Source organism: Sprattus sprattus (assembly GCF_963457725.1).
Source record: "Sprattus sprattus genome assembly, chromosome: 3".
Lineage (NCBI taxonomy): Eukaryota > Metazoa > Chordata > Actinopteri > Clupeiformes > Clupeidae > Sprattus > Sprattus sprattus.
In genome coordinates, this window is record NC_137922.1 from 39,008,676 (window position 1) to 39,032,440 (window position 23,765).

The window sequence follows — 23,765 nt, forward strand, 5'->3', positions numbered from 1 at the left end:
TACTTTTAAACTCAGGGAGGCGCCAAAGAGCTGTGGTGCTATGTACAAAATCGATGTTTGTCAAAGTTCTTGTGCATGACTGGTCCTGAATCCTGTCTTGCCACCCAGCAGCACAGGCGTTGTATTCAAGACAGGTATGGAATCCAGTCTACTTAAAAAACGGATCATCTGATTAATGATGTGACAACATGCAACATGACACATATAACTCTGGCAGGCTAAAAACAGACTTCATGTAAACAGATATTGGTAGTAAAATAATAACCCAGACTAAACATATAACCATACGAATAATCTAATTTCATTGTTATTGTCATTGAAATACAATCATTGTGTCAGTGTAAAAGAATACTGTACACTGCTCTTAATAAAAACAACATCTCAATCAGACATAAGGTGCTTAAGAGGCCCCCATTCATTGATTATTTATCAAAAATGCCAGCCAAACAGAATCAGTAGATGGGCGATACACAATTACTACTATTCAGATGTCACTTTTGTTTCGTCTTTTTTTTTCTTTTGTAAATGAAACTAGGAACAGTATCCTGGACTACAAATCTTCCCTCAGGCTATACATGTATACACGCCAGACTTCTGTCACATTTATATTTGTAAAACAGATCAATCAATATCCTGACAAACATCAAGCAATATTTGCATGCATGAATTGGCTAGACTTGCAAGTGTAAGTAGACCCAAACATTGTTAGAATTTGCAAGGCCACTTTCCTAACTGTGGGGAGCTGATTCTTATTAACATGGCAAGACCAAAGGTCTTCCGCACCCGCAGACTGCAAGTGGTGTTTCAAAGCAAAGGATGACTGCAAATCAATCACTTCCATCTGAAACATGCTCTCATCAACACAACATTCCTCTTTAGCTTTTGCACACAGCTCCGGTCAGGTGTAATAGATAGGTGTAACGCGTCGAGAGCAAACAGCAGTAGCTCATGGGGGCTGAAATACTGGAATCTCTTTGTAAAGTTCCCAGTCAGTTTTGTCATGAAGTCGTCATGACGTGTGTGATATGTGCTCCAGGTGATGTGATCATGAATGCACAGAATTGTGTTTTCAAACACACTGGGCTCCTCTATCGTTCTGGGGTCAGATGGCTTCAACCTCCATCTGCCCCAGAATAGACAAGCTCTGTGCCACTCACCAGGATCAGGCCTCTCACTAGGTATGAGATATTCCATCCATGCTTAAGCTTCTCAATTATTTTCCCCTCCCTAATTGAATACAGAGTGATGGCTAACTGTAAGGGAGAAAAAAATTCAATAATAAAAATGTGTAGGGAAGTGTGTGTGTGTGTGTGTATATGTGACTGACACTCCCAAATGAAATAAATGAATATCAGGCCTAAATTTGGGGCAGTGGAGGTGGGGGTCCCTGCTCAGTGTCTCTCTCTTCCAAGTGGTCCTTGGGCTGAAAAAGGTTGAAGCCCCCTGCTCTACACTCTTACAGAAACAGTCAAGGTACTGTTGATTGCAATCAACGCTGACGCTATCCTGCAGAAGGTAGTAATGTAGGATACTTTCCCAAACATCTGTCCATCCTGATCATGGACATTTGTCAGTTGATAGCAATGGCACATTGACCATGCTACCACGAACCCCACTGTAGCAGAGTTTCGTGATGTTATGAAGAGTTTTCCCTTTTCTAATTTTGGACTTGATAAGCTGTTTTGGTGTTCAAATCCACAAAATAATATACGCAACAGTCTAGGGTTACAAATATTAACTTTATTTCCATGTTGGAAGTGAGACAACAAATTCCTAGCATTCTCTTTTCTGTCACATCAAAGAAGCATTCCTGCAGCCATAACAAAATCTCCCTTGTTTCACAAACAACGCACTGTACAGTATACATACAAACTATACAAAATTAGGAAAAGTTAAAGTAAACAATTGATCCTGAAAAAATCCTCAACAACTTTCCCCAACAGAACTATTCATTTTTGGGGGAATAAAGGCTCCTGAAAAAAGTTGGAGATGACAGACAGAGAGAGAGAGAGAGAGAAACACTTGATTTTTGTTCTGTAAAGCACCAGAAAGTCATCAAAGGGCAGCAACACAATGAACGATCTGTTTGTAAACATTTTTTTTTGGAGGCCCATAATGGGAACGGTGGCTTTCTCATTCTTCCATCAATGCCCACGCCTCTTCAGCCTTCATGTAGTACTGATTGGCCAGACGTCCCTTCATCGCCTCCATGGCTGCGTCTGCTGCTTCTGTGAAGAGGTCACCTGGACACGGCAGGAGTTTTTCATTCATGAAACAATATGCAGACTTACAAGGTATAAGTTAAGCAAAATGTATTCAAGAAGACCCTGTGGCGTCATGTTACCATGTTAGGTTCTCACCTGCTCTTTGGGGATCTGAGTCCAAGCTGAAGCCCCCTTCCTGAAACATCTGTGCCTCTCTGGCCAGCAGGAGGTAACGTGGTTCATCCTGCATGCCGTCAAACTCACCACCCTCGTCATAGTCGGTCATGTTAAGGGCGCTGTCATACCAATGAACCGCCTCCTCCCAGTCCTGTTTCCTGCACAGGCCCACAGGAGAGTCAACCAAGACATGTTAGTCAGCCTAAAATACCACACATGCAAACAGATACATGGGGTAAACTTCCCTAAATTGTTAAAATATGATTCAGTTAGTTAAAGTAATCAACAGAAGCTCAAGCAGACAAACTTCTTTGATCATAGCAACGTATTTCAATGCATCTTCCCACCTATCGGAAGAGAGGGTGAAACCCGTGTCATAAGCCCTGGCAACCAGAATCATGCTGGGTCGGTCACCAGCCTCAGCAGCCTGCAGGAGGTAGCGGAATCCCTTAATCTTGTTCTCTTCACTATCCTGTGAGGAGCAAAAGACAAACACACTTCAGAGAGCAAAAACACTACCCTTAAATCATTCAAATTACAGACTACACCTTCAAAGTAAAATATTGCCCAAAGCAAACATTTTTAGTAGTGATAAACTACCACTGGTGTGAAAGAACTCGAAACGAGGAAAAAAAATACGTGCCTCCAGTTCAATCTCAGATAGAATATTGTGGGGCAACTGGAGGTAGCACTGGCCCAAGGCCACAATGGCCTGCAGCTCTCCACACATGGCAGCCCGCTCCAGGTGATACACAGCAGAGTCCTGGTCCCACGCCCCATTCTTCTCACAGAATCGACCGGCCTCATGGTACACCACCATCGCAAGATGGACCTAATAGGGTGATGGCCAATGGTAAAAGAGTACATTGAAATGAGACATGGGTCAACAAACAATGCTAGCTCTGCTTTAGCATCTGTGTTTTCACTGAACCTTGTACTAAAACACAGGCGCCACAAGAAAACTAGCTTCAAAATACAGCACAGGGTTTTGAGGTCTACATGAATCATGTTGTTCTCGAATAACGATTTGTGAGTTTACCTGGCCCAGTATGGATTTGCCAATCTTCTTTTCCAGTAAAAGAGCGTTGAGCCTCTCCACCTCCACAGAGACACAGGAGGGTCTGTGGATGTTTGAGCGAGAAGTGTGGTAGAAACTCCACTTCTCTTCTGTGAGCTGTGAAAGGCAGACATACTAACTCACAAGGGGAAACTAATGAACAGGGCCAGGTTGCCTGGAGGCTTTTTGGTGATGCATCATTCGTAAGATATACAGTACTGTGCAAAAGTTTTAGGCAGGTGTGAAAAAATGCTGTAAACTAAGAATGCTTTCAAAAATGGAAGTGTTAACAGTTTATTTTCATCAATTCTTCATAAATTAACAAAATGCAGTGAAGGAACAGAAGAAAATTCTAAATTAAATCAATATTTGGTGTGACCACCCTTTGCCTTCAAAATAGCATCAATTCTTCCAGATACACTTGCGCAGTTTTTGAAGGAACACGGCTGGTAAATTGTTCCAAACATCTTAGAGAACTAACCACAGATCTTCTGTGGATGTAGGCTTCCTAAAATTCTTCTGTCTCTTCATGTAAACCCAGACAGACTCGATGATGTAGAGATTAGGGCTCTGTGGGGGTCATACCATCACTTGCAGGACTTTCTGTTCTTCTTTAAGCTGAAGATAGTTGTTAATGACATTGGCTGTATGTTTGGGGTTATGTTCCTGCTGCAGAATACATTTGGTGCCAATCATACGCCTCCCTGATGGTATTGCATGATGGATTAGTATCTGCCTGTATTTCTCAGCATTGAGGACACCATTCATCCTGACCAAATCTCCAACTCCACTTGCAGAAATGCAGCCCCAAACTGGAAAGGAACCTCTACCATGCTTCACTGTTGCCTGCAGACTCATTATTGTACCTCTCTCCAGCCTCCAGCGAACAAACTGCCTTCTTCTACAGCCAAATATTTCTAATTTTGACTCATCAGTCCAGAGCACCTTCTGCCATGTTTCTGCGACCTAGTTTCTATGTTTACGTGCTTAGTTCAGTCACTTGGCCTTGTTTCCTTGTCGGGGTAGAGCTTTTTGGCTGCAACTCTTCCATGAAGACCACTTCTGGCCAGACTTCCCCGGACAGTAAATGTCTGTACCTGGGTACCACTGGTTTCTGCCAGTTCTGAGCTGATGCCACTGCTTGAAATCTTCCGTTTTCGAAGGTAAATAAGCTTGATGTGTTTTTCATCAGCTGCATTAAGTTTCCTTGGCTGAACACTGCGTCTACGATCCTCAACGTCTTCTTCAAAAGAGCTGGAACTGCACATTTTGAAACCCCTGTCTGCTTTGAAATCTTTGTCTGGGAGAGACCCTGCTGATGCAGTATAACTACGTTGTGTCTTGTTGCTGTGCTCAGTCTTACCATGTAAATGGATAAAAAAATAAACATTTATTGTTTACATTTTTCAAAGCATTCTTAGTTCACAGCATTTTTTCACACCTGCCTAAAACTTTTGCACAGTACTGTACCTTAAGATATTCCTTCATTTTTGTGAGGTGTTTCCCATAGCCAATTAAGCTAAGCTAAGGTATACCCTTTCAAAAAGATACTTTTTAAGGATGACCTAAGCCACTCTAAATTTACTCTATTCTGAAGCCACTGCTCATCCCACTTATGGCTCCAAAATCAACAATTGATATTCAATAGTTATTGGATTTAGTTTGCTTACACAATTGAAAGTGCTTGTTGTATGCCACTCAGTTTAATCTAAAAAGAAAGGCCTTAATGATCATTTAATCAGTCTTGCCATCTTTTACTACTATCAACTATCAATGATAACCAATAATCAATGATTATTCGTTCACATGTGTGTACCATTTGGCATCCAAGCTCTCTGACCACCAGTTGTTTCAGTGTATAAAATATATAATGACCAGCCAAGGGACCTAGGAAGCTTTCCCTGAGAAAACCTCTGAAGAGTGCCTTGGGAAACCCTCATAGAAAAAGAAGCATCTTTGTGAAGCCATACCGTTCAAACTTTCATATAGTATATATAAAAAACAAAATACACTGAAACTGCTTTGAGAAACGCAGCCCAGGTGTTTTAAAAACAATATGTCCACATATTTTAGATCCAAGTCAGAGCAAACATCTGAAATTTGTTTTGTTGTTGGACAAAATGGTGGCTAGTCTTTATACAATTAGCATTACGGCGGTGCACGTTTCATGCATGCAAAGAGGACAAACATTATGTAGTTACAACAGGCAGGCAGAATGCATGAGATAAGGTTTGACGATAGGTGTGTAAGTGCAAGGCAACCACAATTCCTTCCGGGTACTTCAACAGGCAGTAGGAAACAAAAAAGAAAACATCAAAAATCCCATCTAAATGATCACAGTTTAAGAGCTTAATTAAAAATACAAACACCAATCAAGATCTAATAAACACGGAAAAAGAAGAAAGAAGTGGGCTACGTATTTATACTAGCATTGGTGACTCCAATGCTATCACCAAAAAATTCCATTCTGTGTGAATGCTGGGGCTAACAAAGAGCTTAAAAACATTCCACAGCAGCAAGAGTCGGAAATGAAATGGCACATGAAGTGCCAAACTCTAGGGATGTTAAAAAAACAGGCCGTCTGTAATCACCGGTTGTATCTGAGGACTGTCTGCAGCTTGGAAGAGCTTGTTGGCATTAACCACCATTTTCTGGCGAGAGAAGGGATGGGGATGATCAGTTAGAGTGTAGTGGGTTGGATTAGAGAAGGAGACAGATACAGATAGTGAGAGAGGGTAGAAGAAACCCAATCAACAGACATGTAGTAAGTAAGTCACAAATGTAGGGCAGGGTATAATGTAGGTTGAAATAACAACTACAGAGCTGGGTTACTGATTGGTGATTAATGAGGATTGGGGGCTTAAAGTAGTATTTACCCGACGAGCACTGTCCTCATCCGACTCTGAGTAATGCCTGGTGTAGTTGGGGCGAAACTACATTGTGATGCATATGAAAGCCAACGTTAAATACACATCCAGCGTTTGTGAAACAAGACTGTTGAATTGATCATATGCCAAAATGAAGAGCTACAGGCTACTGTATTTCCTTGATGCAGTTCACACTAAAAAAGAACTAAAGTTACTAGTTTATCTGTTTATAATATGAACGCATTTTCTTGAATGTTTGTACAAAATTGTCACATAGTGCAATCAAATGTTTGGACTATCAATTTTTAACAAAATGTACAGGTAAGGCACATTCAGCTTACTCTAATTTTACGGCTTCCCTACGGGACATTCATGGTTATGAGGGGCTTGTTTGAGGAGATATAGGTATAGTAAGAAATAGGCCTGAAGTAGGCTCTGTGGGTAGAGCTGAAAAGGTGCTTGATAGAGTGTGTGAAGTCTGAAACAGCAAACGGGTTCTTACCCTTTCAGCATGGTCTGCGGGGTCCCCTTCACTCCGCCTCTCGCTGGGGCAACCACTGTCTCCTCCATTTTCTGAATCCTATCAAAACAAAGCAAGCGCTGTAGACATTGACGGGTGTTGGTGCTACAATATACTGTTGCTTCCAGGACTCAACAGTGGTCTTGCAATGCATGATGGTCCTGTACCTTCTGCTCTGCTTCGTTGGCCTCGTTTGTAATTGACCAGCCTGGGGTGGGAGAGAGTGCTTTAACTGTCAGTAAATGATAAACATTTTATGACATTGTAGTCATTAAGTATCAACATAAGTTAGAGGTTTTGACAATCATGTGAAGCGTCATGAGACGTCCTTTTGGGTTTTACATTGTTTGCACTAAAACTACTAAAAGAGATATTCACAAGATAACTCCCACAACAGTAACATATTGTATATGAGTATATGAACAGTCTTTTCCGTATATACAGTATAAAGTTGTTTTACTGAGAACATCCCTCAGGGAATCCACCACCTGCCTTTCTATCACCCACCACATGGTGGCAGTGAGGAGACTAAAGGAACATGGCAAGCATCCCATAGTCCCTTACCCAGAGGTGACCTGGTGTCGACAATGCCAATACCCAAAGGGGAGCAGGGCATGGAGTCTGCGTCACTCATGTTGTCGTCTGCCGATGAGGTCTCCGAGAGCCGGGAGAGCAGAGGGGGCGCCCGGTTGAAAGAGCTGGTCCTGACGCGGGGGGAGCCACAGATCTCCTCACAGCCTCGCAGCACGGTCTGTGCTGACATCTGCTCAGGTGGGGTCGGGGAACAGACATTTGTAGTAGACTATTAATATCTGATGGGTTATGCTGCAGAGGACACCTTTTCCTAGAACAACACCGTAGGCCAGTGGTTCTCAATTTGTCTTGCTTTGGGACCCACTTTTTCCCATGGTTATAATTGGCGACCCACATTTTATCAAATTCAAACCATTAAATTAAATTAACATAAATATATAAACACAGGGCCTATCGTTATCCCTGCATTCACAGGACATTTGCATAAGTCTGATATCAGATAGATTGTAAATAGATTTTTTTTTAATTCATTCTGTCGAATTCTCTGGGGACTATTTGCTCCATCTTTTGCCCAACTTCATGATTCAAACTTCACGTAATATTCTTCATTAAATTAGCTGGTTATACAAACATACATGTTGACTTCTTTACCCACACACAAAACTGCATAGCTAATCTTAGTTACATACTCACCGGAAATGACAAGAAAATACATTACCCAACAATATAACTACAGTAATTATAACTATATGTTTTACTTGAATTAATTCATTATAACATAAAGATTCAACTAGCCCCCAGTGGCATCTCTGTAGACAGTCACGTCACTGCACTACTCTGACTCTTTGGATGCTCATACAATAGGCAATGAGAACCGCCAAAAGATAAAAGCTACTGTTCATATATTTTTTACAAAAGTTATTGAAGTTCTGAAGGAACACAAACACTGTGACCCATTCAGAATGATTCAATGGTACACTGACCTATGCTACACAGGCATTTATGTCTGTTGCCGTGATTTGTTGGGTCTTATAAACCTTGTATCCACAGAGACAGAACCGATGGGCAGCAATGGCCCTCTGTTCCTCTGTCATAACTGCGATTTAATGAGTTATAAGTCAGAGCCTGGTGGTTGGGCCCATGTCATTAAGGACTCACCAGCACTGTGTGGTTGGAGTCCAGCTGTGTCTTCTCTGCGGGGGCCAGGTCAAAGGCTGAGAGATTCATACTTTTGCAAATGGAATTGCATAAATGAGAGTGGAAAAATAAGGCCATTCCACGGACACCTATAAAATACACAAACAAACATAAATGCGTACACACACACACACACACACACACACACACACACACACACACACACACACACACACACACACACACACACACACACACACACACACACACACACACACACACACACACACACACACACACACACACACACACACACACACACACACACACACACACACAGTATTTAGCAATATTTATTGTCGTAAGAGCAGTTATTACAGTTGCAAAACAATAAAAAGAACAATGACTGGCTACATTCAACTGAAATGTTATGGGAAGGAAGATATTCATTACCCAAGTTCCCATCCCCAAAGTCAGTGCCTAGTGACGTGTGAATCTGAGGGTCGGTGTAGAGGTCACCGACGCCTTGGATGTCCACCACTATCAGCTGGTGAGCAGAGCGCTCGAACGAGAAGTGGCTGAATGCCTTTAAAAAGAAGCAGAAGCCACAGAGGGGAACTGTGAGTTTAAAAAAGATCTCAGTCCCAGTATAGGGAAGACAAGGTTTCTCTCTGGGGTGCAGTTCTCTGTGGACAATCACGTCTTCAGGTAAACTAAGGGCTTCTGGACTACTATGATTTTCAATCCTTTGATTCAATTGAACTCAGCTACACGTCTTTGGTCTCTGTCGTTGGTCTGTGTATGTGGCAGTCAATGCCTGCCCGGAAAACGCACCTGAGGTGTGAGGCGAATGTTGTCGTCTCGCACGAAGCCCGAGTTGGAGTTGTACTTGATGTACTTGCCCTCGATGTAGTGTTCCAGATGAAACAGTGGTTTACCAGGTCGCTCTGTCATCTCAATCGCACACATCTGCATGATGTCCACCTGTGGGAAACACACACACAAAGACACACACCGATAAACATAAGTCAACCATGCAGTTAAGCCCGGTGATCATTGTAACTGAAAATGAGAAAATTACTAGGATGCATTTACATTTGACACAAGGACTATAAACAAGGCAATGAGGCTAAGGCTAAGACGGTAAAGCCAGATATAGATAATCTAAAATACAATTTATGTTTAGCTCAAGTATACAGTATATACATATAGGCTATAAAAACCTTTTAAATGATTCTTCTGAAAAGTATGACGCTACAGATTCCATTTAATGATAGTGGGACTATACCTGAACTACAAGTCATGCAAACAAAGAAAGACCAGTTCCTTAAATGGGCAACTCTGCTAGCAAAGGATAGATATGCTTCTTCAGTTCTAGTGGAGCTGTACCTGTTTAGGTGGCCGGTGGCGGTTGTACTCCTCTCCCCACAACTTGGCCTCCATCTGTAACCGCACGTCCTCAAAGTAAACTTCACGATCCACTGGTTCCATGTAACGCTTTGCCACGTAGTTGGACGCGGCTGTCCACTTGCTGCTATTGGAAAAGTTTGAATGTTTCTTCCTGCCATAAAAAATAAAGAAACCACAGTCTGGTCAGACATGATGATTTGTATAAGCAGACATAACACTTAAGTTGGTGAAAGTGCAACTCTGTGGAAAATAATGTGGAAGTATTTCATAATCATGACAGATCTCAAACAGCTTCAAAACCATCCTGGGTGTCTAGTATTGAAAACAAGACAAAATATTTCTAAAAAGGAGTTTGTTGGGATTTTTGACTGGTACCTACTGCTATTCCTTTTATAAACAATGGATAATAACCTTTAAAAAGCTCCACAACTTTCATGCCATGGCGCACAAACTAAAAGGGTACATTGCAGTCTTCTTCAAACTAAAAGGGTACATTGCAATCTATTCTTAGATTCCTTGGTTTGGAAGTCAGCCATAGGACCCTGAGAGAGGGCTGAAAAAATGTCAACACAAGTCCAGGCCTGTACAAGTCCACATCATTTTTCACAGACTAGTGAATGTCTGTTTAAGATAACATGGACAGACATGTGCACCCACGAATCTACACATGTGCAGTTCTTTACGTATTACTTACGTTCTGAAACACTCCCTCATGGCTCCTCTTCCGAAGGGCTGCACCAACAAACAAATTCAACTTTATCTTCTCAATGCCAAACACGCATCACTTAAGGTGTGAGTTTAATAATATGGTAGGTATGAATATGAAGATACAGTATGCATGAGTACGTTTAAATTACCTGTCCAGACATCTTTATGAACACTGGGTCCTGCGCCCACTCACCGGTAACAGCATTGTACCTAGAGAGCAGAAATTAACATGTGACTTGTAAGTGTCATAACACTGCTGCAAACATAACACTGTTACCATTAGAAAACACCATCAACTGCTTCTGCAACTTTTTTTGTAACCTGTTTTTTTATACTGTTTTACGATCTTGGATGGACCATCAGTAGTTGTAATAGCATTGTGAGAAAAAAACACCAGACAAGTCCATAATAATCTCTTTACATTATGCCTGAATGAAAGGAATAAAAGTGGTGGAAGGTTTGTTTTCCTATGTCATTGCTTTCTATGAATAATAATCACACAAGAACCCTACAACCCCCTTCATGTTTGTTTGTATGTCTCTGCTCCTGTTTACAGTAGAGTATGTTTACCAACACTTCAGTGTCATTCCCTAAAAGTCGACAATTTACGCACAGGGCGACAAGCGTGCTCCCCACGTGGTTATTTTAGAACACTCTGTTCCATGAGTACCATTCCAAAGAGCCCAGACCATGACAGAGGAATGTGGGGGAGTGAAGTTACGAGCCATTTAAAATTAGCCCCTGTTTAGAGTCGAGAGAGGCCTGAGATTAACCCTCTCGAATATGTATATTATATCAGTAGGGAGATATAAAAAACCCATTAGAAGTTCAAGTATGGTGGGCCAAACAGTGGGACAGAGGCTGTAGAGGGGGGTGACTGGGGACAGGTTGCTGGTCAGACACAGACCTGTATCGGGTGCAGGGTTCCGTCTGCACCTCTTCCAGGTGGAACTCAGCCCAGGGGTCTGGCATGGCCCGAGCTTTCTCGATCGCATTCTTCCACGTAGTCTGTGCCAGAGGGGTGGAGGAAAAACAATGAGACGTCCGGCCAAACACTCAGTCACTCTCTCTCTCTCTTTCTCTCATACACATCCATTCACACAAAAACACACACACACACAATCACACTCACACACAAGCACTCCTTTGTGCCTTGGTTGCTGATTGATGACCGGCTTCCCATTCCTGTGGGAGCGGCATGCAGATCAAGTGTATGGCTGAAAGAAGGAAAGAAACCGTACACAGGCGAATGAGAGGATGGGAGACACACAGGATCAGTGGCTGAAAGAGCAGTTTGCATGCAGGGAAAGCAAGAAGAATATTGGGCTCCAAAAACAACACCAAAAGAATGAATTAATGAATTAATGAGGGAAAAAATGAACACTACTAAAAGGAATTAAATAGATGAATAGACACAAAAGGGAACTGGAAAAATCCAAGATGTGTTCTACCACACAGTGTTATTTGTATTACTCGTAGCCTAATGGCTAACATAGCAATGTTGATGTTGCAAGTTCACCTGATTGGGTGGCATGCACCCTGCCCTTCTGCACAAGGAAATGAATCATTAACTGTGTCATAAAGAACATGATATATTAAGCTGTACATGAGCATCTGGCTCTAAGTTACCCTCGTATGAATCGTTCTGAGAATGAGCAATGATACACAGCATGTTTGCCAGATTGGTTTCCAGCGTATGAAATGGCAGATATGCCTGAGGTACGGTGCAGTGTATATTTAACTCTGAGGTATTTACTTTTTCATTGGTGAGAAGGTCACTACTGGACAGTGGCATGTTGACATGAACATCCACCACTGTCCCCCGAGGAGGAGGTGCCCCCCCTTCTCTCGTAGAATGGCCTTTCTATATGAAATTCAATACACCCATCACAAGATTACAGGGGAAACTGATATACCCTGGACATACAGGGGAGCAGCCATGGTTCTTTTCCAATAAAAATACTGAGTACAGTTAGACCCAGTTTCTGTGGTCTAGTTAAATATTGACATTGACTTGGTCTGAAATAAACTTTACCAGTCAGAACAGAGGAATAGGCAATGGAGGGTTTATTTTTATAAGGATTTTTTTTATAAGGAGACATAAAATGTCATATTTTTAAGATGGACCAGTGAAATGATAATTGACAAACACTGTTGTATTGCCAATCTTATGACACATTTAAAGAGTCTGATTAGATTAACCCAAATAATAACTATGAGGAAGATTATGGTGGAAAACAGTTTTACAGGAACTCCTACAAGAGGAAAAATAAGAGTAAGAGCATGCTAACCAAGCTAAGGGGAAATTAAGTCAGGATAGACATATGTATCATGAATTAATGGAGGGAGACTAAAGAGGAAAGAGGTTTCACTGAAGCAGAAGATAAAGGTCATAAAGAGAACAAGGGTCATAAAGAGAACAACTGTGAACTTTTGAACCTACCCGACCTTTCTCGGTTAACGACCCAAACCTGACCACCCTCTTCTCTGGCTCTAATTGCTTTGTAGTCTATAATGGAAGGTATAAAAAAAAGTTTAGTTTTTTTTTTTCTCAAGAAAACCAGCATAGGACAAATGGATCCCTCAGTGACCTAAGAAAGAGTCACCCGGATAGGTAGTTATTCAACATGTTTACATTGAGCTTAAGACATCTCTGAGTTCTGACATCACTTCCTGCTTCTCAGAAGTGACCATGGTGGGAAAGCTGTTGGTGTTGGTCCCCCTTGTGCTTCATAGCAGGCGCAGAAGGTTCCAACTCCAAATATGGGAGAGTCCCTCCCCTGCCTTTTTGCTTTCAGAATGCTACACTTTGCATAGCCATCACTATAGAGTATAGACACACCTATGCTTAAATATGTTATGCAAAACAGTGGCATTCAAGGGATTTTTTTCTCTGAGAGTCATCATTGGCCAACAAACATTAAAACCTCTAGCACTGTCTTGGTTATCACTCCAACTCTTGAGCAATAAAGAGACAACACAACTTGAGCAAACGGACAGCCAGTCATGCAAGGCATATGTTGAATTTAGATGAGTCAAACCTCCTCAGAACTGACAGCGTCAACGCTGAGGATGTAATCTCTGTGGTCAGTGAAGCTATGGTGTTTCACCACAGACAATACTAAGCATTTTCACATTTATGCAGGAAGTACAGTGAGCAACCAAACTGCTCTGAACTTTCTTTTCCATTGTGAAAGTTTAAGATGTACACAAAAGTATACTGTACTGTACTAATACTACTGTGTAACTGCATTGAGTAAAACTGACAAGAGTCTAGAGAGAAGAGAGATATGAAAGATATATGAAATATGAATGGATGATAGCTTACTCTGTAGGCAAAAGAATTTTTGGGCAGGGAGCTGGACAGCTGTTTGTTGTGTACGAGGTTCTTCAAATAGTTGCAAATGTCTTTGGTGGGGCTGATGGGGTCGTCCAAGATGGAGCAGATGTAGTAATCATCATCTTCATCCTCACTGGCGTTGGCGTCACCGAAAGAAATACTCCTCTGCTGCCTGCCACCTTTTTGGACGCTGCCCACCTCCTCCATGGTAAACATGAGCTCTTCTTCAGCCATTCTGACTGAGGTGTGTTGCACAGGGGAGAGGAATGGAGCTGGTGTAAAGACAGACACAGGCATGGGCACAAGTCAACAACCATATGCAAACTTAAAGCAGCAGTAAAGAGTTCTGTTCCAAAACTAGCACGCTAACTACCTAAAAGCCATGAAAAAAAAACTTACAAACACCACCGACCGCCCAGTTGACACTGATAGGAGCTTGCCAACTAACTAAATGGTGTATTTTGGCAGTATAGCTGGCAATGTCATGCTGTGAAAGCTTTTCTTCCATTTTCGCAAGGTGTTCCAGCCAGGAAACACATAACTACATAGTGCATATCCTGGTTGGCTAGTGGGAAAGACACAGGTGTTTATCTGTCCTTCACATCACCATATGCTATCAAAATACATTTGAGGATACCAAAACTAGGTTCCTATAAAACCTTACCTCAAAAAGTGTCAAATTGTTGCATAGTGTAACTTTAAGGGTTTTTAATCATCAGTTATGACTACGAACCATAAACCCCACAACACTTATTGATTAAAATAAATTAGAACAATGGGACGCTTGGTTATGGTTGGTAGTTGTTTTTTCCCCCCACAGATTAAGAGCCTCCTTATACAATCCTAGCTAGCGACCATCGACAATAGACGTACGGCTGTTCAGCCACAAACAGCCTCGTGGAATTCAGTCAAAAAACGTGCATTCCGTGAACATACAGTCCTGCAATTGGACGGTGTGTGTCCACAGTTCTTCACTAAAAAGCTTTATTTTACTACGACTAAAACGATTAGTTGAATGGCAAAACACCACAAACCTTTGTCATTACACAATTGAGTACAATTAAAAGAAAGTATTCATGCTGCGCATGAGGATTCGATACAGTTCCGTTTCGATTTTGGAACCTGTTAACGTGGATTAGATATATCGTTACCCCTGGTTTGTTGGGTTGCAGCTGTCACTCCAGCGGTCGACCCTGGTGGTGCTGGAGACCAAGTGCAGTGCCAGTCCTGCGCTAGCTGCTTTAATATCCCTCCCGAACTCCTCGAGTGTTCTGTTCTCGTCCTCCACGACAGCATGTGCAGACTGCACGTACTACGCATATCCACCCACCACAGCCAGAAACTGCTGTGCGGATGTACTTCCAATGCGTAAGAAGAATGTAGAACTACCATTACTTGGGTTTGGTACACTTTAGATGACAGCAAAACCTCTTTGATTGGTTTTGCCATATGGCTATCTTTAAATATTTGAAGAAGCTAAATGCCTAAGTCCATATACCATTCGAACAAGCTTTCTTTACATAATTGATGTTGACGAGATATATGGCCAAGATAGTAATGTAAACTGGCTTAGACGGTTGCAAAAATGCGACACTTGTGAAATATCGGCAAGAAATCAATTAAGGGTAACTACCGTTAGCTACATTTGTGTGACAACTGCACATTTTTAAGTGGTAGAAACCCATTTAATCAACTTTAGACGTGCATTAGTGAACGTAGGTAACTGACGATTGAAGCCAAAGTCTGTCTTGTAAATTGTTAGAACTTTGCCAGATGGTTCCATCATCTGCATCAACTGCAAGCTTGAAGTAAGCATTATTCACACAACCGGTAGATATCGCAAACTAGCTAGCTAGCTGTAGTGACAACACTTATACTAATACTATAGTAATAGCAGATGTTATATTTGTAGTTAAGGAACGTGTGATTGAAACATTGCTCTTATCGTTATAGTTTTGTATGCAATTGTGGCCGTAAAACATGAAACTGAATTCAGAGAAAAATACAGGTTAATTGAGTAGTGAAAACAATGTGAAATTGGCGGATCCTTACCGTTGACTAGGGATGGTAGCGTGGCCGAGTGGTCTAAGGCGCTGGATTTAGGCTCCAGTCATTTCGATGGCGTGGGTTCGAATCCCACCGCTGCCACATTCTTTTCCTTTTTGAAGGGTGGCAGGTTAACCGACTGCTGCTTACCAAAAACAGTTATCAGCGCGATAACAGTGGTTCGTTCAGTTTTCAAAATAGATTTAATTTCTTTTAACAACATAAAAACAAACGCCCTCTAGTGGCCTGGAAAATCAATTTAAAAAGCCTTTCTTAAGGCTCCAGGTTTGTCCACTTTATAATGTATTATCATCAAATCCATTCTGAACAAATGTGAAGGAAAATTTCTGCTGTCTGTTGTCCACCATCGTTTTAATGAACTGTCCACATTTGCGTCTTATTCTATTAGACTGTGGCATGGAAACTATTCAATTGTCCCTTCATCAAATGGTAGTTTTTTTTCATAGAAATCTTTAGGATTAACCCCTGACCCCCCCCCCCCAACCACACACACACACACACTCCCACACATTCTGTACTTTTCATGGGTACAGCATGCACCTAGGTTGCTCAAGTTATCCTGTCACTACACCTCTTACCTCCTTCAGAATTATTGTGTGTTTTGGTTTCATCCAATATTCCTTTCAATGTTGTTGGTGCCTGGCACTGATTGAATAGATTGAGAGAGATGTAAAGTAAAAGCTATTCATTCCTATCCTCCAGTACTGGTGGTTGCCATGGAAACAGCAGGACACATTCAGCTAAAAAGAGCACTTCACAAAGAGAAGGAATATTAAGCTCGAAATGGCTTTAAATAGCCCCCGAGGTGAAGTATACCGTTGAAGGTCAGAGATGTAAACTTGGAAAAGGCTTGAGATTAAGAAAGGTGTTGAGATTAAAACAGATGTTGAGAGTAAGAAATGTGTTTGAGATTAAGAAAGGTGCTTGAGATTAATAAAGGTGTTGAAATTAAGAAAGGTGTTGAGAGGCAGCCTGTGTCTGAGTGCTATTATCCTTAGCATTACCAAACAAAACTAAAATCCTGAAGGAATCCACAAAATACTGTACTATGCTCTATAATCTCAAATCCATACAAATTCTCAATCTCAAATAATCGTAATCCATACAAATGATCCATTTTACCTTCATACCAGTTTGAAAATACAAGCAAAATTACATGTAATGTTTCAAAGCAAGACATAAAACGCCAGTCAGTTTTTGTCTGTAACAGTTTATAATGGCTCTTAGTATTTGCCCAAGTAGTTCAACTCCATCACAGTGCTTCCTCAAATTGTTCATTACAGATTTCTGGGCAACAAAATAACCAAACAGACTTACACATTTAATAGAGCAAGAAAACAAATAGATTTGTGAAATACCCTGATGCAGTGCATTTACAGAAAAAAGTTCATTTATAAACTCAACTGAATCGTTAACATAAAAAAAAGTCCTTGAATACCCATTCTTTCTTTACAGTTCGATTCCAATGATTGGTCAGATTGTGAGGGCTGCCCACTGAAGAGAGATACTTCGCCACTATTTCTTGAATCTGTGGCCAGCCCCACGTACATGTGACCAGCAGTCCTGTCTGGCTTGTTTTCAAATATTTAATTTATAAATGTTCCCTTTGGAAAAGAAGAAAAGAAAGAGAAAAAGAAAACTTTTGACCATGTTTCCCCTCACTCTTTAGTCTTTTCCTGGGAGGGGTCACATATGGATGTTCATGAACCTCTTTGACCACCCAACTTACACTCCATGAAGCTCCCACCCTTTGCAGAGATCTCTGGAAAGCTGAGGGCTACAGTTCAACTGTAGCATTTGCTGAGTAAAACAGCATTGAAACAAGATCAGAGAACCAAACTATTAAACAATAGTGACCATAGTAATTTAATGCGCTTAAGGATATAGGGGATTCAAGCTGGAGCTTATTGATGGTTTGTGCTGTTGTGAACAGCAAGCCGGATGTTTATGGCATGATGGTATTCTTCTTCTTTGTGTTCCTTGCAAAGTGGACCATCATCTTCCATAGTGCATTACAGGAGGGAAAATTGTGGAAACACAAGTGTCTCATATCCCCATTTTAGTGTATGCATTTTGAGGAAATGCTTTCAAACCCTTACAGGTTTTTTTTTTTTTTTTTTCAATTTAGCAACAACAGTGGAGTCTGTCAGCCAGGTAAGCATACCTTTCCTGCAAAGAGCAGTCCTACTATTGTAAAGAAAATAGACAGAACAAAAAGTACGTAAGAAGAACCAACAACGGTGTTGTTTGGCAACTTGTACGGCTGTCCTCCAACTTCATTGATGTAAAATCCAATGGGAAATATGAGAGCAGCCATGCAGAACAGAACCACTGGAAGAGAGAAAAAAAGAACAGAACACCATCATTCTAGGGTTAGGGTTCTATTCTTCTACCCCTTGGAAATTGCTTGGTTTCTGTGTCTTGAGTGATAAATGCAAATAAATGGCTACACTGGAAGTGCCAGTAATGAAGGCCAGAGAAGGTGGTTCTAGTATCAATTGAGGCAACCTTTAACCTGATTACAGGATCATCAACAGCTCTTCCGAGACTCATTTTAAGTGCCATCTACTATACTCATGAATAAAAAGATTTGCTGCATCCATAAAGAGCTGTGATGCAGAGAGGCTCTTCATGAGATGAGAGGCCAAAGAGGCTGCAATCTTCAACATGCTGAAGTGATTTCCTGGCCCCTACTTACAGTGTTGCATAAGCTAAATTGGGCTAGGGAGCTGTAAGTGAATCAATAACTTATCAGCCTTAGTAGTCGCAGATGCAAGTGCACATCTGAGTTAGAGCACTACTGTAAACTTCCGATTTAGAAAGGACATAAGCATCATGTACGCAGCTATTTCAGTCTAACTTAATAAAACCTTTTGGGCCTAAGCTATGTGAGCACCTATTTCCTAGGCTTCATATTTGGTTACCAAAGTAATTGGCTACTAGTCGTTAATTAGAATCTCTTCCTTGAACTAGGCCTATGTGTGCTACAGTGGATGGGCCTTTATGCTATAGGCTATACCTACACAGGCTACTGTTTGACATTTTGCAAAAACTTGACTAGAACACCATCAATGTAATTGACTTAGGAAACTACCTTAACACCAGCCAAATGTAGCTTCACTGTATTATTAACAGATCCGGTAATTTACCAGCACATGGTGATCATGCTGAAACTGGCTTGTCACAAACAGGAACTCTTTTTTTTATCAGATTCAACATCAACATTCCAGTGTATCTTTGCAAACTAGAAAAAATGTGACAGTATGAATTGACAAAATTACTGTAAATTTGATCTCAATCTTACACCTGTGAGGAGTAGCATGCTGCTGCTCCTTCACCATAACCATGGTTATTATGACTATGCACGTTTCCCATTTCATGTATGTCACTCACTTCCTGTGAAGGCGATCCAGCGGGCATATTTGGTGGCCTCCCGTCGCCAGTGTGAGAGCACCAGCAGGCCACAGGTTATGGTGAGGGAGACTATGCCCATGATGATGAAGAAGAGGGTGGTGACCCACTCTGGTGGGAGGCTGGGTGGGATACAGGTCCGGTCTCGCCCATGGATGGTCTGGCATTGCTGGACAAGACCCACTGTCAAAGCACCTGTCAGTTAATAACAGAGGCCTAATTATCACAAGACGGGCTAAACATAAGAGGAGAGGATCTCGCAAGACATCACACAGCCCCAGCTATCAATATTTTCGCTAAAACTACGGCCCATCCATTAGGATTTCTCAAAAACAAAAGAATTGCATGTGTTACTAGCATTACTAGTTCATGTGTTGCAAGTCAAACTGAAGTCAAAACACAAACACCTTGCATCTCAGTTGTCTAAACCACTAAAAGGCCAGCAAAACTTAAGATGCACTTAAACGTAGGGAGTTGTTAATCAATATAATAGATATTCTATTGCAAAAACATGATACATTACAGGTGAATGTACCAAATGTCCGATACCATGATACCATCATTAACGGGCGTAATTGATTACAAGTGTTCTGTCGCACATTAGTCCACAATTCTATTTGCGGCTCTGCGAGGTCTTCCTGTGAAATGAGCTCCTCTAAACACCCAGAACAATAAAAACACAGAGCACTCGTAGTCGTCTGTAATTATCATGCAGCACCTGAGTTGATGGCTGCGATGTGGCAACTGAGTCATGCTCCATGTGATTGCAAAAACAACCCACTGGGAGACATAAACACTAGATGTTTTACAAAATTACAAACACAACATAATGAAGAGGTTATGCAATTCACATTGCGTTGCATAATTCCCAGAGCATTTTGCATTCCCTGCTTTTACAGAACTATATTGCGTGTGATGAGAAGTAGGCTCCAACTCCCGTCATGTCCTCACTAATTAAGCAAAATTCCCTACATCAAGAGTCATCATTACCTAATTCATCCCAAGCGTATAGCAGTGTTATGTTTTCCGACCACAGAACTACCAAGACCTAATAACCTCCCCAATGAGCTCACTCTTCCTGTCCCCGTGGTCATGTTATCTTCAGGGTGGTACTCTTGGTGACTCTGTATGGAAGCGTACCAGCGGCTCCAGCTATGGCAAGCCCAGTGGGATTTCACAAATGAGGGATGTGTGAGACGTCTCCAGCTCAGAACCCCTGAAAGAGGATTACTGGGAAAGGCCTCTCACTCAGACCCAAGAGAGGCTTCATCTTAAGGGCCAGAGCCTGGTGTGTCCAAATGATGAACTGCTGATTTGTTAGCTGAAATTGAAAACAAAACCCTGACTGCAAAACAGATCTGAAAAAAAGAAAAGATCTGTGTCTTGTGACAAACGGATCTTCATTAATGTGGTTAAATAATGTTTTGTGCATAGACTCATTAAAACTGGGATGAGGTTGCACGTGAGCTTGGATGTCTGAGCCAACACTTACCATGACTGGAGGACTAATGTGATGAAAGGCCACTTTGAAATCATATTTAGTCAATCTAATTAGATCAACCCAACTGCAACAAGTAAATCAAAGCGCAAATGCGTTTACACTGTTGAGGAAGGCTGAACAGTGTCTTCTGACATCACAAAAAGGATTTCACAGTTTAACCTAAACCGTCTTAACATTTGCTGGAGTACAACCTTAACTGATTTAACTCATACTACACAATGTGGATGTCTACCCCCACATGATATGATCTCCTAAAAAATGATCTCCTTCTATATACAGGAAATCCTGGTCCACCCCTGTATATTTTTTAAAGAAACACAGCCTCACATTCCTAGATGTTGTAGCTTATCTTCGGCGCAGTCCTTACTGGACCACATCATTTAGTTTGATAAAGATTACAAATCCCTCCACTAAACATTTCTGTTTTAGTGTTCAGTACAATGCAGTAATATTCAAGAGGCTCTGTCAAAAGTCTCTTCGTGCAGAACTGCAGGCATAATCTACATACCTACCCAAGCAACAGAGCGAGCTGTATGCCTTGTTCTCTGGAACTTTTTGGTGGTTCATATGAAAGCGACTCTGAAGCTGTTCTTTCTGACGAGTTTGTTTCAAGCAGAAGGTCTCTTGGATCTTCAGTGGGGAGGAGAGGAACACTCAGCTTAATCAGAGCCTGCAGAGTATTTTCACCTATCCAGCTCAGGTCCGTCTCCTGCTGCTTTAAACCTCACTTCAGAATACCTGCATAATAACTGCCAGGCACACCATCACCCGCTAGGAGCCCACCACAGACCACTAAACAAAATCCTTCCACCTGGCAAACAACGACATGCCTGGGTCTGCACCACCAGGGTGCACAGTTATTAGGTATGTGTGGAAAACAGCCGCTTCAAGACATTGGAAAGGTTATAACCAATTCATACAGGCCTACTGACCTTTGATAAGCCATCTAATCAATAAATACTCTTTCCATTATAGTGTTTAGATTACAGAACTCTGGTCAAATGCTACGCCATTAAAGTGCAAAGGAGGCTGTTTCTCTTTCCTAAACAAGTCTCGAGGCTCCCTCATGGGACAGGGAAATGTCCATCGTGACCATGTAAATCTCCCAGACAAATCCAGCACAGCATGTTTAGATTTTCTTTTCCTGTGGAAAGAATATTCATCCCTAGGGTCTTCATTAGAACAACCACGAATGTCCTCTGAGCAACAATGGTCAATTATCATTAAGCAAATTAAACGACAGTGAACAGGATAGTTTCGGGTGGACCAGGGTCATGTCACAAAAACTCTAAAGTTACGTATTAGGTTAAATAATACAGTCGGCCTGAAGTAAATAAAGACCAACGTACATGGCCTGTGGGAGGCTTTCAAGCGTTTCGATATTAAATAGCCTACAACAAGCTAATCACTGCAAGTTGCCATGAAAGTGAACGACACGATGTAATGGTCATTTCACATTGGAATAACTGTTATCTATTTAAATGAGTATGTTAGCTCCATGTGGCTATAGTCACAGGCTTACTGATTTCGACAATTACGGTCACCAATTAATCAATTTGTTTCATGAAACTAGAAAATACTTAAAAATGACCCACTCCCAATGGACACTGAGATAAGAAATAGCGTGTGGCTCATCACATCCAGATATTTTACCAACTTGTCGGACTTAAACACAATGTATCAAAAAACGACTTATTCTGTAGCCTAAATTAAAGTATCGAAGTAATGTGTACAGAGGTTAGTCCAAACGGCATAAACCTAGGACAATTCATAATGATGGGCAATGTGCTTACCCTCTGCTTCCCCAGTGTTGATCCAGTCGGGATTTGCAATACTAGCGATGGCAAAAATATCGGCTGCGAGAAAGAGACATCCTGAGATAATGGTTAGTTTATCCATTTCTCATTGCGTCCACACCTCTGTGAATTAAAACCTTGAACGGCGAGAGGCTACAACGAACAAGTGAGCGTTTGAAATAGTCTGCTTTTATCAGGTTTTGCCACAGTTGGGGATTATATCCGTCTGTAGCTCTCCATCACTGGCCCCATGGTGCGAAGCAAAACAATAGCATAATCTTTTGACGAGGTAAAGAGCTCATCGGGCTGCCGTTTGCCTCGAACTTATACACAAAACTTGGCCCTAAACGGGACACATAACATTTGCTGCTCTTGAGCAATTCAGACCGATACCTTCGACGAGGTTAGCGCCCCACTGGAAGCTAAAAGTCCACCGAATATCGAATCTCTCACAGGGGCTCTTGTGCAGCTGGTTATCCATTTCCTGTGCCCCTTGTTCCCCCATCACAACTCGCGCATATAAGGTCCTCCTCGTTTAAAGGACGCATGTGAGCCTATTCGCCACAAGGTCTTCACTGAAGGTGTGCTCTGGTCGTTGTAGACGAAAAGAGTGACAGGAAGCCGAGGTATTTGTTTGTATACTTCAGTATAGTGGCCCCATCTTCTTTCACCGATGTGCAATACCCACTCATATGCTCAATGCAAGACATCAGCTGGAACGCTAAACGTTTGTCAGACCTCCCCACAAATACACATCAGTATGACCTCTGTTCTCGCGAGAGATCGGGGTCTTGTTGGTTGCGTGGGGGGCGATGTTTTGATGACGCATCGACTATAATGGACAGCTGTTCAGTTCACGAATTCCTAGAGATGTTTACCTCAACAATATTCAGAAGCATCCAAAAGATCTAAATTAGTTTAAAAACTAGACTGAATAGCATCAGTAAAGCTAAGGTTATAATAAACCAATGAAACATTGTCTAGTGCCTAGGTTTTCCGTTTCATCCAGAATCTGAATCAGTGGTTTAGAGCATAA

At 41.6% G+C, this 23,765-nt stretch overlaps 2 protein-coding genes across 5 annotated transcripts; both read right to left on the reverse strand.

The window, feature by feature from the left end:
* Nucleotides 1–1,725: 1,725 nt before the first annotated feature.
* eef2k (eukaryotic elongation factor 2 kinase) lies at nt 1,726–15,234 on the reverse strand. 4 transcript variants are annotated; one of them, XM_080834246.1, is made up of 19 exons: nt 15,106–15,234; nt 13,943–14,226; nt 11,522–11,622; nt 10,764–10,824; nt 10,601–10,638; nt 9,886–10,057; nt 9,331–9,480; nt 8,950–9,082; nt 8,518–8,645; nt 7,390–7,588; nt 6,993–7,033; nt 6,808–6,885; nt 6,315–6,371; nt 6,030–6,089; nt 3,421–3,555; nt 3,025–3,213; nt 2,729–2,853; nt 2,361–2,539; nt 1,726–2,243 (listed from the first exon to the last, which is right to left on the reverse strand). In XM_080834246.1, exons 2-19 carry the CDS (start codon nt 14,186–14,188, stop codon nt 2,134–2,136), a joined length of 2,202 nt encoding a protein of 733 aa, XP_080690372.1. In that variant the 5' UTR covers nt 14,189–14,226; nt 15,106–15,234; the 3' UTR covers nt 1,726–2,133. The 4 variants fall into 4 exon arrangements, with proteins under 4 accessions (XP_080690372.1, XP_080690373.1, XP_080690374.1 ...); XM_080834247.1 differs by lacking the exon at nt 6,315–6,371; XM_080834248.1 differs by lacking the exon at nt 6,030–6,089.
* A 2,277-nt stretch (nt 15,235–17,511) lies between these two features.
* Nucleotides 17,512–23,389, reverse strand: mosmob (modulator of smoothened b). Its single transcript, XM_080836074.1, has 3 exons — nt 22,727–23,389; nt 19,415–19,627; nt 17,512–18,352 (listed from the first exon to the last, which is right to left on the reverse strand). Exons 1-3 carry the CDS (start codon nt 22,830–22,832, stop codon nt 18,168–18,170), a joined length of 504 nt encoding a protein of 167 aa, XP_080692200.1. The 5' UTR covers nt 22,833–23,389; the 3' UTR covers nt 17,512–18,167.
* Between the last annotated feature and the right edge of the window lie 376 nt (nt 23,390–23,765).